This window comes from Poromitra crassiceps, assembly GCF_964638095.1.
Source record: "Poromitra crassiceps genome assembly, chromosome: 4".
Taxonomy (NCBI): Eukaryota; Metazoa; Chordata; class Actinopteri; order Beryciformes; family Melamphaidae; genus Poromitra; species Poromitra crassiceps.
In genome coordinates, this window is record NC_139626.1 from 75,003,034 (window position 1) to 75,016,036 (window position 13,003).

Genomic DNA, 13,003 nt, shown 5'->3' on the forward strand with positions numbered 1-13,003 from the left:
GTGCATTCTCACTGCCTATACAGTTGGCGCCATTTTTTTCCGGATGATGGCGAAGGCATAACCCGCCCCTCTCTGCCTCTGATTGGCCTAGCGTCAAACTTCCATCCAAACACATTCGCTTGGCTATCCTGCATTACGTTCATAACTCAGTTATAGGCTACGGTTTTCAATTGTAATGTTTAATATAGCCTAATAAAGAAAGCTCTCACACATAACCTTTTGATTCTATGCTGTCATCTGCCATCTCATTCTTGTTGATTTAATGATTGTTTTGCACCTGCTGCTCACATTATGAACAAATGCTTAGATGACCCTCAGCAGGAACTAACTGACTCTATAGTCATTTTAATAAAGTTAGCTGTTAGCTGTCCAGCAAACACACCACTAATAGCCTATCTAGCTATAGTAATAATGCTTGGAAGTAGCCTACTTCCCCCGCAGCATTGTGACATTGAATGAAAGTATATATTAGGCTCGTTTGAGATGACTTCTGACTCACCTGGGAAGCAGGCGAGAGCAGCTGACTGCTGTCAGCCAATCAGAGGCAGAGAGGGGTGGGTCATGCCTTCGCCTAGCCTTCGAAAAATATCGCCTACAGTTGCTAGTAGGCTGTTAGCAGGTATTTAGCCACACAAAATGCTAGCGGGATTTCCTCTGTTTTCCCTGCACAAACTCCATTGAGATGCTAATGATTTTGCCTGTTGGCTATGAAAGGAAATGTTACTTATCCATACTGTTGCTGACTATGGGTGTTTTTGTTAAAAAGGTGATAGTCTAACTGTTGAATTTAATTGTGTTTACTTTGGGTTATGGTGATCAAAGAGGCACATTTTTTAGTGCTCTACTGTGAAACTAGATTTATTTTGAAACTATTTTGTTGTACAACTGAAACCTTTTGGAATGTGACAGTAAAGGAAGAATCTGGAGCACACGGTCACTGGTGAGAAGGTTTCTTTTAATAGGCTAAGTGCACCAACGTGACCTGGCAGAACCTTCCCCATCAGCTGTGGCCTGTGCCCGATATTGGCAGAACGACATCTGAGATTGCTACGGACTCGAAGAAGACCAACGTTTCGACGCAACGCGTCTTCATCAGGGTCAAACAGGAATGACAGAATGGCAGCAGTTTAAATATACCTCCCCAATACACAAGGCAGTTTGCAATTGGTTAGACGGGATGGGGGGTGGTCAATTAATAAGCCAATCCTGTGACAGCACTTAGGAAGGAGGGTGGGGGTGGGGTGGGAGGGAGGGGGAAGAGGAGGGGATAAAGGATCAATGCATACAATATAATTACATATTTAAACATAGGAACACAATACAAATATCAGTACATTTAGATTTACATTTAGAGGAAGCAGGAGAGGCTGAGCTCATCATTAAGTCCATTAGGCTCCACCGTATTCAGTGTATGAATCCAGAAGGCTTCACGCCTCAACAGTTTTGTGACAATATCGCCACCTCTCTGTGGGGAAGAGACTTTCTCTATCCCCCAGAACTTAAGGGAGGCGACTGAGCCATGGTGGGCTTGTTTATAATGTCTTGCTATTGCATAGTCCAGATTTTGGGTGCGTATGGCCGTTTTATGTTCAGCAATGCGGAGCTTTAATGCACGTTTAGTTTGTCCTATATACAGTAGACACTCCCACACAAACATTTCAACGTGTAGATCACATGTGTGGTACTACAGTTTATGAAGGACTTGATTGGATATTTTTTACCAGTCCGGGGGTGAAGGAAATGTTTTGTGTCGGAGGAGATGGAATGTGATTTGAACCAATTGATACAAACTGTAACTTTAATGTTGGTGTAAATTCACACTTAACCAGAGGTTAGATATGATTCATATTGACAATTATATGAGTGTAATTCGAACGGTTTGGATTTGATCTGGCCTGTCTAGGTCAGGTTTTTGGTGTACGGTAAAGAATCAATGTTGCAAAAATCAAGAGGAGTTACCCCTCTGGAGCTGAAAAGGAGAAGAAGAAGAAGAAAGAGGAGGAGGAAGAAAGAAAGACAGTGGTAAGTGCAGCACCTTGCATTGCCACTACAGCTGACTCCACGAGGGGCTACTGATTAAGCAGATAACTAGTTAACCAAGCTAGCTAAGCTAACAATTTAGCCAAGATGAATGGTATGAAATCAGGACACAACAACCTTAGCAGGCTAGCAGCCACCAGCCAGATGCTGGTAAAGTGGCCGGTAGATTTGCTTCACTCACTACCAGCAAAAAACAACAACAAAATAAACAGTTACTCTATCGAGTGGCTAGATAGAAGACAGACTGACTGACTGACTGACAAACAAACAAAAATTCACTAACCATTTGACCGTGGACCCAAAAAAAGGGAAATTTTGCACCTTGTTGTATGAAAAAGTTATGAATAATGACAGCTATGTGTCCTAGACTCCTAGGAGAACATTTAAACTATAAACATGTTGAATTATATTGTGAAATCATTTTGAATTGACTTTTTAAACATGCTATAAGTATCACATTTCTTATATTTCCTCAGGATCATTATTAAATTGAGAAGGGCAAATCCCCCCCAATATTTAAGCCTGATAAAATGTTAATACTGTTAAATACTGCTAATATTCCTCTAATCTGGCTTCAAGTGTCCAATTTTTTCGCCAAAATTGGCACACCCAAAACAAAAGTGGTCAAATCTTTTTCGTCCCCCCCATTGTTGGAGGGGCCCCCTGCGGATATTTTGTGCGCACTTTATTACATTTTTAGTTTGTTATTTAAAAAAATTGTGTTTTATTATTTTCTCCTCTGTAACAATATAAGTGTTGCTACACAACTTTAACATTCTTGTCTGATACATTATTGGCATTCACATCTGTGGCTCTTTTAACAACCTGGTTTTCTTCTGATACTAGCCCATACCGATACTACTGACTATTATGGCTCATTTCCACCACATTTTACTGCCCTGCACAGCTCGTCACCACTCGCCTCTAATCATTTCGGCCCGATGGACGTTTTGCTTCCACCGCGGATCATCTGCCCCCACCCACCCCCGCCCACAGCTGGTCATCATAGCGACCGCATATCTGTCCTTCGCTTATAGCCGAAGTAGGCTATAACATAACGTTACAATTAAATCCATCCACATAACTTTTAAACTGTTTATGAAATACTGGTGCCTCTAAATGACCTACAGTGTACATGGGCAAATGTGATAATCGGCCAGGAGAATGGATATCACTTTGTAGTTAGTCAAACTCACAGGCATGCGCTGCGCTGTGCGGGGACGGGAGAGGCGCAACAGAGTGAAGCCTGTACCCCGCGGCCTCTCACCAGACAAGACCAAACACCCGCTGCGGCCTAGCGGAGCGATGCAGCCTCCACTCAGCTACAGAGCTTCCTGAGCAGCAGAATTTTTTCTCTCTCAGACAATTGAACACCCGCCACGATTTTATTTCACCGGAGGCGAAGGCAGGAACACAAAAGACTGATGGAAATATACATAACAGAAGAGAAGGTAAGCCCACTAAACTGGTATGCAGCCGCCAGCATTGCATTGACAGTCAGTAGACAGAGTAAACACGATTCTGCCTGACCAATCAGTCGTCAACAATGTTTTCACGTCACCGTATGAACCCGGGTTCACAGAATAGAACCACGACGAGGCAGGTACTAAAAGTAGCAGGACTCGACCCCAATACAACCCGGGCTGGGATAGTTTTTAGTGGTGGAATGAGACCATTTATCGAGTCGAGCGGAGCGGGATCGCGCTACTACCTGCGATGGAAATGGGCCATTAGGCCATTACTATACTGTAATCCTGCGATCCTCAAAGTCCGGACTCCGGTCCGCATCCGGACCCAGACACCGACCTATCCGGACCGAGCCCTATAACCTACAAATCATTGAGAATTGTCATTTTCACGGAGCGTTTCTATTTTAACTGGTACATGCTTTTCTAGTCTTTACGGTAATACTGGTTTATCTGCCAGAAAGCTCACAGACCAATGAATGCGCTGTAAATCATCGCACGTGATGCTACTTGGCCAATCAAATAAGCGAATTGTTTCTCCCTGTCGTTTCCTAGTGCTGCTGTGAGAGTGACACGTTATTTCGAATCCCACATAGGTTACGCTAAAACCACGCCCTGTGCCAGCCTACGCAGCAGTCAAGCGCCGGGATTGGCCAGGAGCAAGTCTTTTGTCTTCTTTTGACAGCTCGAATCTCCCACACCACAATCACTGCACGGCACGCAGCCCAGCGATTTCATGAACCAACTGAATTGCTCTTGAGAGCGGACATTACAACGTATTACAAACGTAATACAAGCTTTTAACACATTTCCCACACCACAAACACTGCGCCCAGCCCAGCGATTTTATTAACCAAATTGCTCTTGATAGCGGACATTGAAAATAAATTACTGTAATATATTAACACTAATGAAAACGTCACACAAGCTTTTACCACACAATCGATTTTTAAACATATTTATTTCAAAACATCATTGTAAAATTCAGGGCTTTAGCCAAAGCTTCAATAACAGAGCTCAGCTGACAGTTTAACTTGCAAATAAAAAATAAAAAATACAATAGGCTACAGCACATAGGCCTAGCTTCTTCTTTTTTTGGCACAGCTATTCATTCCCATATCATTTGAATTTACCAGGAAGCAACGATGGCGACGGATAGACAGAAGCTCTCGAAAGCTATAAAAGCCTCATTAAGGAAGTACTGGAGCACTTGGGAGACGATAAGTTAAAGGAGTTCAAGTGGGAACTGCAGCAGGATGGCATCCTGAGTGGTTTGTCAGGCATCCCAAAGAGCCGACTGGAGAATGCAGATAGGATGGACACAGTGGATTTGATGGTGTCGACCTACAACCAAGACGCCGTGGAGGTGACCAAAGAGGCTTTGAAGAGGATAAATAAGAATGATCTAGTGGACGATTTATCAAACGACATCTTAGGACCTCAAGGTAAGTTGTGGGGAGAAAACAAAGCAAACATGAAAAAGATGTGAAATGACACAGCTGACTCATAAATGAACACGAACACTGTCACGGTGCCCCAGCTTAGTGTATATAGTAGATAATGATGACTTAGTAGTGAGGGCAAGGTTTCCAGCGTGAGCTTGTCCTTCACAGGTGCTCTAGTCGTCTCTCCACGGCTCTGCTTCCTCCACAGGGAAAGTTCCTCTGAACACTGTTCCCAGATCTCCACAGCACAGCCAGGGGCGGACTGGGATCATAATTCAGGCCGGGCTTTAGTTACCAAGCAGGCCAGGCCGACATGGGCCGATGCGCGCTTGCCCCGAAGGTCGCTGGCGAAAAATTTGGGCCGTTTGAAGCCCAATTTGGGCCGTTTGAAGCAAGGTTTAGTGAATATAATGCTAATGCGATGATACATGTTACCTATTTGTTCACTAATAGAAACATCAACATTGCCTAGATAACTGCAAGTATAATATAAAGAAGTAAAACCAAAAACATGCCTCTGTACAAACGCTTCACAGCAAACTTTATTTAAGGAAGAGTGATCAGATCGTGCATACTGCGTTATTCTCCACAGGCTTAAGAACTACACGTCATAACAATAATAATGAACATTGACATATACTCAGTTTCATTAACACATTCACTGCCAGCTGTTTTTTTTTTACTGTAGGTAGCTTCTGCCAGAGGGGTTTTTTGAGGATTCTGGCTCATCTTTCAAGACCTGAGGATTATTTTCTGCTAAGATTTTGTGAACACAAAATATCTAAAAAGAACTAATAGAATGTGTGCTTTCTCTGTCTAAAATAGTTAGTTTGTAGAGTTAGTAGTTATGTAGGCATTAGCACTTGAATACAGCATGGTTTCAGCGTCTGAAAATTTAAGCTGAGATAAATAGCTTTTTGTGAAATTCGATAGAACAGTCACTTTAACCATTCATTTTTGGCATCAGTAAGACGTCAGACATCTAAACAATAGTTTTGAACAGTAATTTCCTCCATAACAGCAGGAAACACCCCTCTCCTTCAAACTCCTCCCTCCGTGTGTGTTCTTCTTGGCTGCAGCGGGCGTGTCACAAGCTCGTTTCTGTTGCTGCTGCTGCTGTGCCTGTCTGCTGGCGGCCGCTAGGCAAGTCTGGATGGGCTCGCTCGTTTCTTGGAGTTTCGGTTAAGAGCTTTGATGAAGCTTTTGCGATTCTGGTCTTATTTATGCTGCGTGTTTCAAAGTGTGTTCCACCCGTAATCTATTATGCAAATTTGCAATCCCTCACCGCCAGCAATCAGCGCGAAAGCGAAAGCGTTTTCGCCAATCCATTCTACAGTATGAGAATGGTTTCATCGCGCGTTCCCCTGCAGTTTTGGCTCTGCTTTTTCTAGTCTGGGAGAGCACTGTCGCCACTTAGTGGGTCGGTGGAATGGGTTGTACACGTTCGGTGGCTCCAATATTTATATAAGAGATGTAAAAGGGTTAGATGCACATCCCACGGTTTTGACGTATTAACACGTCATTGGCAGTCAACCGTTGGATTTTTTTTTACGTATTAACACGTCATTGGCAGTGAACGTGTTAAACATCTTCCTGTTTAAGCAAGCCCCTAACATTAAACACATGGTAGTGTGTTCTGCTCAAGCCCCAACCTTTGTTTCTGAAAAATTAGGCCAACAATCGTTTTAGTCTCTATAGCCTATAGCCAAGTGTTGAGCAATGCAAAACTCAAGGCTCCAACACAAGAGTCCAGAAATGAATGAGTGACATCACGGTGGCTCTGTCCATATTTTCATTTATGGTTCCGAGCTTCTGAGTCCAATTTTACAATGAGATGCACCCACTTTAACCCTGAGGTGTAATTATTACTTCAGACTAACCAATAAGTAATAAAACCACTAGTAAACCAGTAGGCGGCGCCTGGCCTGCTGTTCAGTGAGTGGCCTGACTGCGGGCACACACAGAATTTTATTTTTTATTTTTTTATTTTTTGCAGGCCACCGGGCATCGGCCCGACGTGCCCGATTATGCAGTCCGCGCCTGCCCACAGCACAGCCAGGTAGAGGCTGTTGTGTGATGCTGGTCCACAATGTGAAGATTAGCTGCTGAAGCAACTTGAACAGACGGCAACAAACACACACGTACACTGACAAACATCTATGGGTTCTGTTCATGGTCAATAGTTCATTAGGCCATTCTCCTCGGTTTGGGTAATTCAGATTGGTGTTTAACATGGCGTCACGCCAAACAATCCAACATGCTTCATAATCACTCTCTCCTTTCTGTAGAGAAATTATGTCTGAGCGCCCGTTAGGCCCCGCCCTCAAGTCAGGCCTCAGCCAATCATCCGCTCAAACACATGGCACCTAAAAGACATTTAAAATGCCTGTAACAAACCTGCCACCTGTGTGTAAATATACTGGAGGATGTGACATGTGACATGTGACATGAAGTGTTGGCTGATGTTAAATTCAAGCACTTTTAAAGTTCCAGTGTCTCTCTGTCTCTCTCTCTCTCTGTGTGTCTCTCTCTCTCTCTCTCTGTCTCTCTGTGTCTCTCCGTCTCTTTGTGTGTCTCTCTCTCTCTCTGTGTGTCTCTCTGTCTCTTTGTCTCTCTCTCTCTGTCTCTCTCTCTCTCTCTGTGTGTCTCTCTCTCTCTCTCAGTCAGTGAGCTGAAGGAGCAGCTGAAATCGGACTTAAAGTCTCTACAGGACGAGAGGGACAAATACAAAGATGTGGAGAAGAAATACAACGAAGTGGTTCAACACTCCAAGAAGCAGCTGGTGGCCACAGAGAGACAGATCACAGCAGAGTTCAACAAGCTCCACCAGTTCCTGAAAGAGGAAGAGGAGGCCAGACTGAAGGCTCTGAGGGAGGAAGAGGAGCAGAGGGGGAAGACTGTGGCTAGAGAGATGAAGATCATTCAGGAGAAGATCTCCTCTCTCTCAGACAGTATCTCTGCTGTGGAAGAAGACCTGCAGAAACACAATGTGCCGTTCCTCAAGAGTTATAAACCCACTCAGTCCAGAGCCAAAGCCGAGTGCTCTCTGTCAGATCCACAGCTGGTGTCAGGAGCACTGATAGATGTGGCCAAACACCTGGGCAACCTGTCCTTCAGAGTCTGGGAGAAGATGAAGGGAGAGGTGAACTTCAGTCCTGTCATTCTGGACCCAAACACTGCACAATGCTGGCTCTATCTGTCTGCTGACCTGACCAGTGTGAGACGGGGAAGCAAAAGGCAGCAGCTCCCTGACAACCCAGAGAGATACGCTCAGTATACCCATGTTCTGGGCTCTGAGGGCTTCAGCTCAGGGAAACACAGCTGGGAGGTGGAGGTGGGAGAACATCCTGACTGGACTGTGGGTTTGGCTAAAGAGTCAGTTGACAGGAAGGGTCAGTTATATGCCACACCAAAAGATGGAATCTGGTGTTTATGGCATGGCAATGGAAAATACACTAATGGGATCAATAAGCCCTTCCCAGTGAAGAAGAGTCTCCAGAGGATCAGAGTTCAGCTGGACTATGACAGGGGGGAGGTGTCCTTCTACGACCCTGATGACAACACTCACATCTACACTCACACAGACACTTTCACTGAGAAACTCTACCCACATTTCTCTATAAGTGCAGCTGGTGATGATATCAAAGTCTGTCACACAGCCCTCTCTGTGATTAAGGCATGTTAGTGAGGTGTGTGTGTGTGTTTTAAGTGTCTATTCAGTAGGCTGTTTGGGTAGACTCAGGGTTAGCTGTGTGTGTGTGTGTGTGTGTGTGTGTGTGTGTGTGTGTGTGTAGTGTGTATTCAGTAGGCTGTTTGGGTAGACTCAGGGTTAGTGTGTGTGTGTGTGTGTGTGTGTGTGTGTACAGACACACATAACATGAATGGTTTTAGGTTCTTGGTCGATGGATTCAAGTGAACTTGAAGTGGGATCAGCAGCTCAACCATAAGCTGCTCATCTTACGTAGCTTCAACGTTTTGATGCAGGCAGAGCTGATCTAGTGAGCGTTTTCAAAACATACCTCTGGGCCACCATAGAGTATGATAGTGCTCCAGTGTGACACTCCTCCCTATCAGACTACCAATCCAATCAGCTGGAGAAATCCACCAAAGAGCCTCCTGCATTCTTCATGGCCATGAGTAGAAACACTAGCAGCCCTCCCTCAGTCTCCTCAGCATCTGCTGGCTCTCAGAGAGGAGAGAAGATCTGTGCCGGAGTTACGCTCATTGTCAAGTCAAACTGGAGTTTTCTGGAAATATATTGAGACTCTGAGCAAAAGAATAAAAACTTTCAAAATGGAAATAAAAATGTGGATAAATAAATCAAGCAATAGGAGTCAGTGGACTGACAGCAAACTGGATGAAATGTCTGCCCTGCTGCACGGACCATTTAAAAGTGAAAGCAGTCCAGAAGTGATGAGCACCAGCTAGCAAGCATCACAAACAGACTGTGCAGGACGCCTACAAAACAAGAGAGGCAGCCGGTAAGAGGAGGAACATAAAGGGTTAAGACCAGACTTTTCCCTGTGTGATCGCTGCTGCTATTCATTCATAGTATTCCCATGATGTCACAAGTATTTTTCCCAGCAATATGGCGCTACAATACACACTTACATTGGCTGTAAGTGTCACTTGATTGTAATCACCTGTAAATTGATCACAATCACCTGTTATTTTCCTACCAAGATGGCCGTGTGGTGATGTAACAGAATGCTATTAATAGCCACTCTGACCAACTTACGTGGCTCATCAAGTTAACTGTCTTCAGGCATGCAAGCTGGGCTATTTATTGACAGTATATTGTTTGTGGGTTGTAACTTTATTTGCACATCTGATGACGTTTGTCTGGGTAAAAGCAAAGATAAAAGGTGCTGGTTATTTGTTTGGAACTTTGGTCACTAATCTGGTGTAAAAAATGGATGATGAAAATATAAAAATGGCAATAATTGCAGATGGTTTTAATTAGTCATGGTTAAAATGGTTGTTTAAAATGACTGAATAATTTAATAGTGCGTTAAATAAATATGGTTTTAAAAAGTGTTAAAATCAAATTCAAATACATTACAACCTGATGCTAAGCTAAAGGATAAAAACTGAGCATTACCTATTTGCATTTAATGTGGGAAAACAATGCTGATGCTTAATGTCTTTGAAATATTTACAGATGCATATATTTGTCTGTTGCTGTTCAATTTATATTGCAATAGCATATTTTATATTATGTTTATTTTCTGTTTTCTATTCAAAGGCTTTTCACCTGATAGCTGATAGCTAATCTATCTGCTCATCTGATAACTGAATGGTTCACTTAAACGTCTACATCTAATGGCTAAAGGAAATGACAAATGGGGAAAAATAGGAACTGTCAAACTAAACTTCCAAAGTTGCCAAAATAAAAGGTGGAAAAGGAGAAAAGTCAGTCTTTCAAGTGGGGAAACTGCACAGTCTGTAGAGACACAACATGACACTCATCATGTCCCAAACTCCCACCTGAGAGAACTAGTAAGCTCCAGTCTCTGCCAACAAGAACTGAGCACTAGGAACTCCAGCATCCCCCTACCTGAGCAGACTTATCAATGAAAACATGTCACTTCATCTTGTATAATATTTTAACCTCTTTTCTCAAATCATGTTTTGTGTTTTTAACATTTATATTGTAAAGGACATGCAATTCATCTAGTGTTATTTAACTTGATGCAATATGTTCCTGAATAAAAAACATCAAACTTAGATTAGATTTGTTTGTCCCCCCCCCCCCCCCCTCCTGAATATGTGATAGAGGGGAGCATAATAATAAGGCAAAGTGGTAAACTTCCAAAATGTTTTCATGTTCATGGAATGGATGTGCTACAATAAATACAACAAGTTATTATTTCAAAGTGTTATCAATATACAGTATGTAGCAATTATGATTGTAACCATTTTAAGCCATAATACAACGTGTCTCATTTCAAGAAGAAGGTAAAATTGTGGCTTCTTGATCAAGTCCATGTCTAGGCTATGATGTACAGCTTCTTTTGTGTATTTTGATATGTATGTTTTTTATCTCTCATTGCACAAACCTACAGTATTGAATGCTTCTGTTAATTATTTCATGTTTATATTGTTGTTGTTGTTTTTTATATCCACCTGTTTTAGACCAAGGACCACAATGGAAATAAGTCTTGACTTTATTGTGCTTTATCCTTGATGTTATTCTTTGAGATCCGTGTCTGTACTTTGTTCAGTATATTGTATTTCAATTTGTAACCGTCAAATCAATTCAAATCAAATCAAACTCATTTGACACTGACTCCCTTACTGCAGACCATCAGCTCTGTTGAGATGAATTTGTACAGATATGTTTTAAGTCACGTTCTATGTTATGATGCAGGATGAAGCAGACATGGCAGGATGTTGCTGTCATCATGTGTGACATGGAGCACTGAGGATTACTGCTGACTGTCAACGTTTCATATTGTACTTTGTACTGACCTGACCTGTACAACCACACTCATATACTCATTCAGTTTGATACAAGGCTGTTCTGGCTCTCTTTCCTTATTGTTTGTGCTCCTATAACTGTAGGAAACTCAGTCTCAACTCAAGATTAAAAATGACCAACACATATCGACCTATAGAGATCTTACAGATTATTGAGTGTTCATAATGTAGCATTCCCATGATGCAACATGCATTTCCTACCAATGTGGCCCCTCTGACTGTGATTCAACCGGTTGCCTCTTTATATAAGCAAGCTCTAAAAATAATCACTGCCATATTAATACTGAAGCAGTATAACCTGCTCAGTTTTGATAACTTCTTAACATTTTCTTCTCTTAAGCTAATTTTTAAATGTCTGCATAATTTGGCTCCTGAGGTTCTGTGTAAATCTATTAAAAATGTCACTAGAGCCACTAGGGGGCGTGGCTCGTGGTAAGTGTGAAATTGCACAGCGTAAGACCTCCTTTGGGCAGACTGCTTTCTCCATTGATGGCTCTCATATGTGGAATGCTGCTATGACCACCGAGCTGAAGCAGACTCTCTTTCTTAATATCTTTAATACAAATGTTAAAGACTGGCTGAAGAATAGTCAGAGCTGTATGCACCTTTAGTTATATATCTGCTTTGTAGATGTTTTTTTCTTTGCTTTGCATGTCATGCTTTGTCTATTGCTTATATGTGCTTTTGTTCTGTCTGCATGCAATACTGAGCAGTCTCCTTTCTATATATTATGACTGAGTAACTATTGTGTTTGTTTTATAGGACATGACATGATTAGTCTCCTTTCTATATATTATGACTGAGTAACTATTGTGTTTGTTTTATAGGAGATGCATTTTGTCTGTTTAACATTTTAGGGTGCCTTGATAACATCTGGCCAGGGACAGGAGTTGGGAACTAGTTTCTGCTATAGGCTCTGTATGCATCGCTTCAGATACTTTGTTTTGACTTGTTTTGACTGCATTGTCCCTGTTAAATAAATGATGAATAAAATAAAATGGGTGCTTTACAACACACACAGCTCACTGTCTGTGTCATTTGATTGTAATAATCTGTTATTTTCCTACCAAGATGGCCGTGGTGATGTAACAGAATACTATGAATAGCCAGCATTGAAATCAACCACCCTGACCTGCATTCCACAGGTGTGAAATGACAGGAACATGTCAGCAGGTAGATGGATCTGCACAGACAACAAGAGAGCTCTCTCCCCACCTCCTCCCTTTCCTGATGTCTCCATTATTATACACTATCTCCACATTATAACCATAGGAAACTTAGTCCTGACCCTGTGTCATCTTGGAGAATGACAACGTAGACGATACCCGTAACTTTCCTCAGTGCCAATGTACATTTTCAATTCTCAATCATTTGTCATTGCTGTGATAGCCTACCTATTTCCATGAATGCAATGCATTATGGGATATGGAGACCGTCATCAAGACTGTCCTTCTCTTCTGTTGGCTCTGTGGGGAAGAAGGGGATGAAAAGGGAAAGAGTGAAATAATTGATGAGTTTACACAGCACATTTTGCACCTATTTTATGAAAACAGTATGACAGCTAAACAATAA

At 42.3% G+C, this 13,003-nt stretch overlaps 2 protein-coding genes across 2 annotated transcripts in view; both read left to right on the forward strand.

Moving 5' to 3' along the window:
* The window catches only part of LOC310775941 (NLR family CARD domain-containing protein 3-like), a gene marked incomplete at its 3' end in the record, with an annotated part of 308,518 nt that overhangs the window by 82,438 nt on the left and 213,077 nt on the right, over window positions 1-13,003 (forward strand). The gene's annotated exons all lie outside the window — the stretch shown is intronic.
* On the forward strand, window positions 2,128-9,213 carry LOC310774949 (nuclear factor 7, brain-like; the record flags this gene model as incomplete). Its single annotated transcript, XM_083635039.1, has 4 exons — window positions 2,128-2,190; window positions 4,702-4,951; window positions 7,615-8,583; window positions 9,026-9,213. 4 exons carry the CDS (start codon window positions 2,128-2,130, stop codon window positions 9,211-9,213), a joined length of 1,470 nt encoding a protein of 489 aa, XP_083491165.1.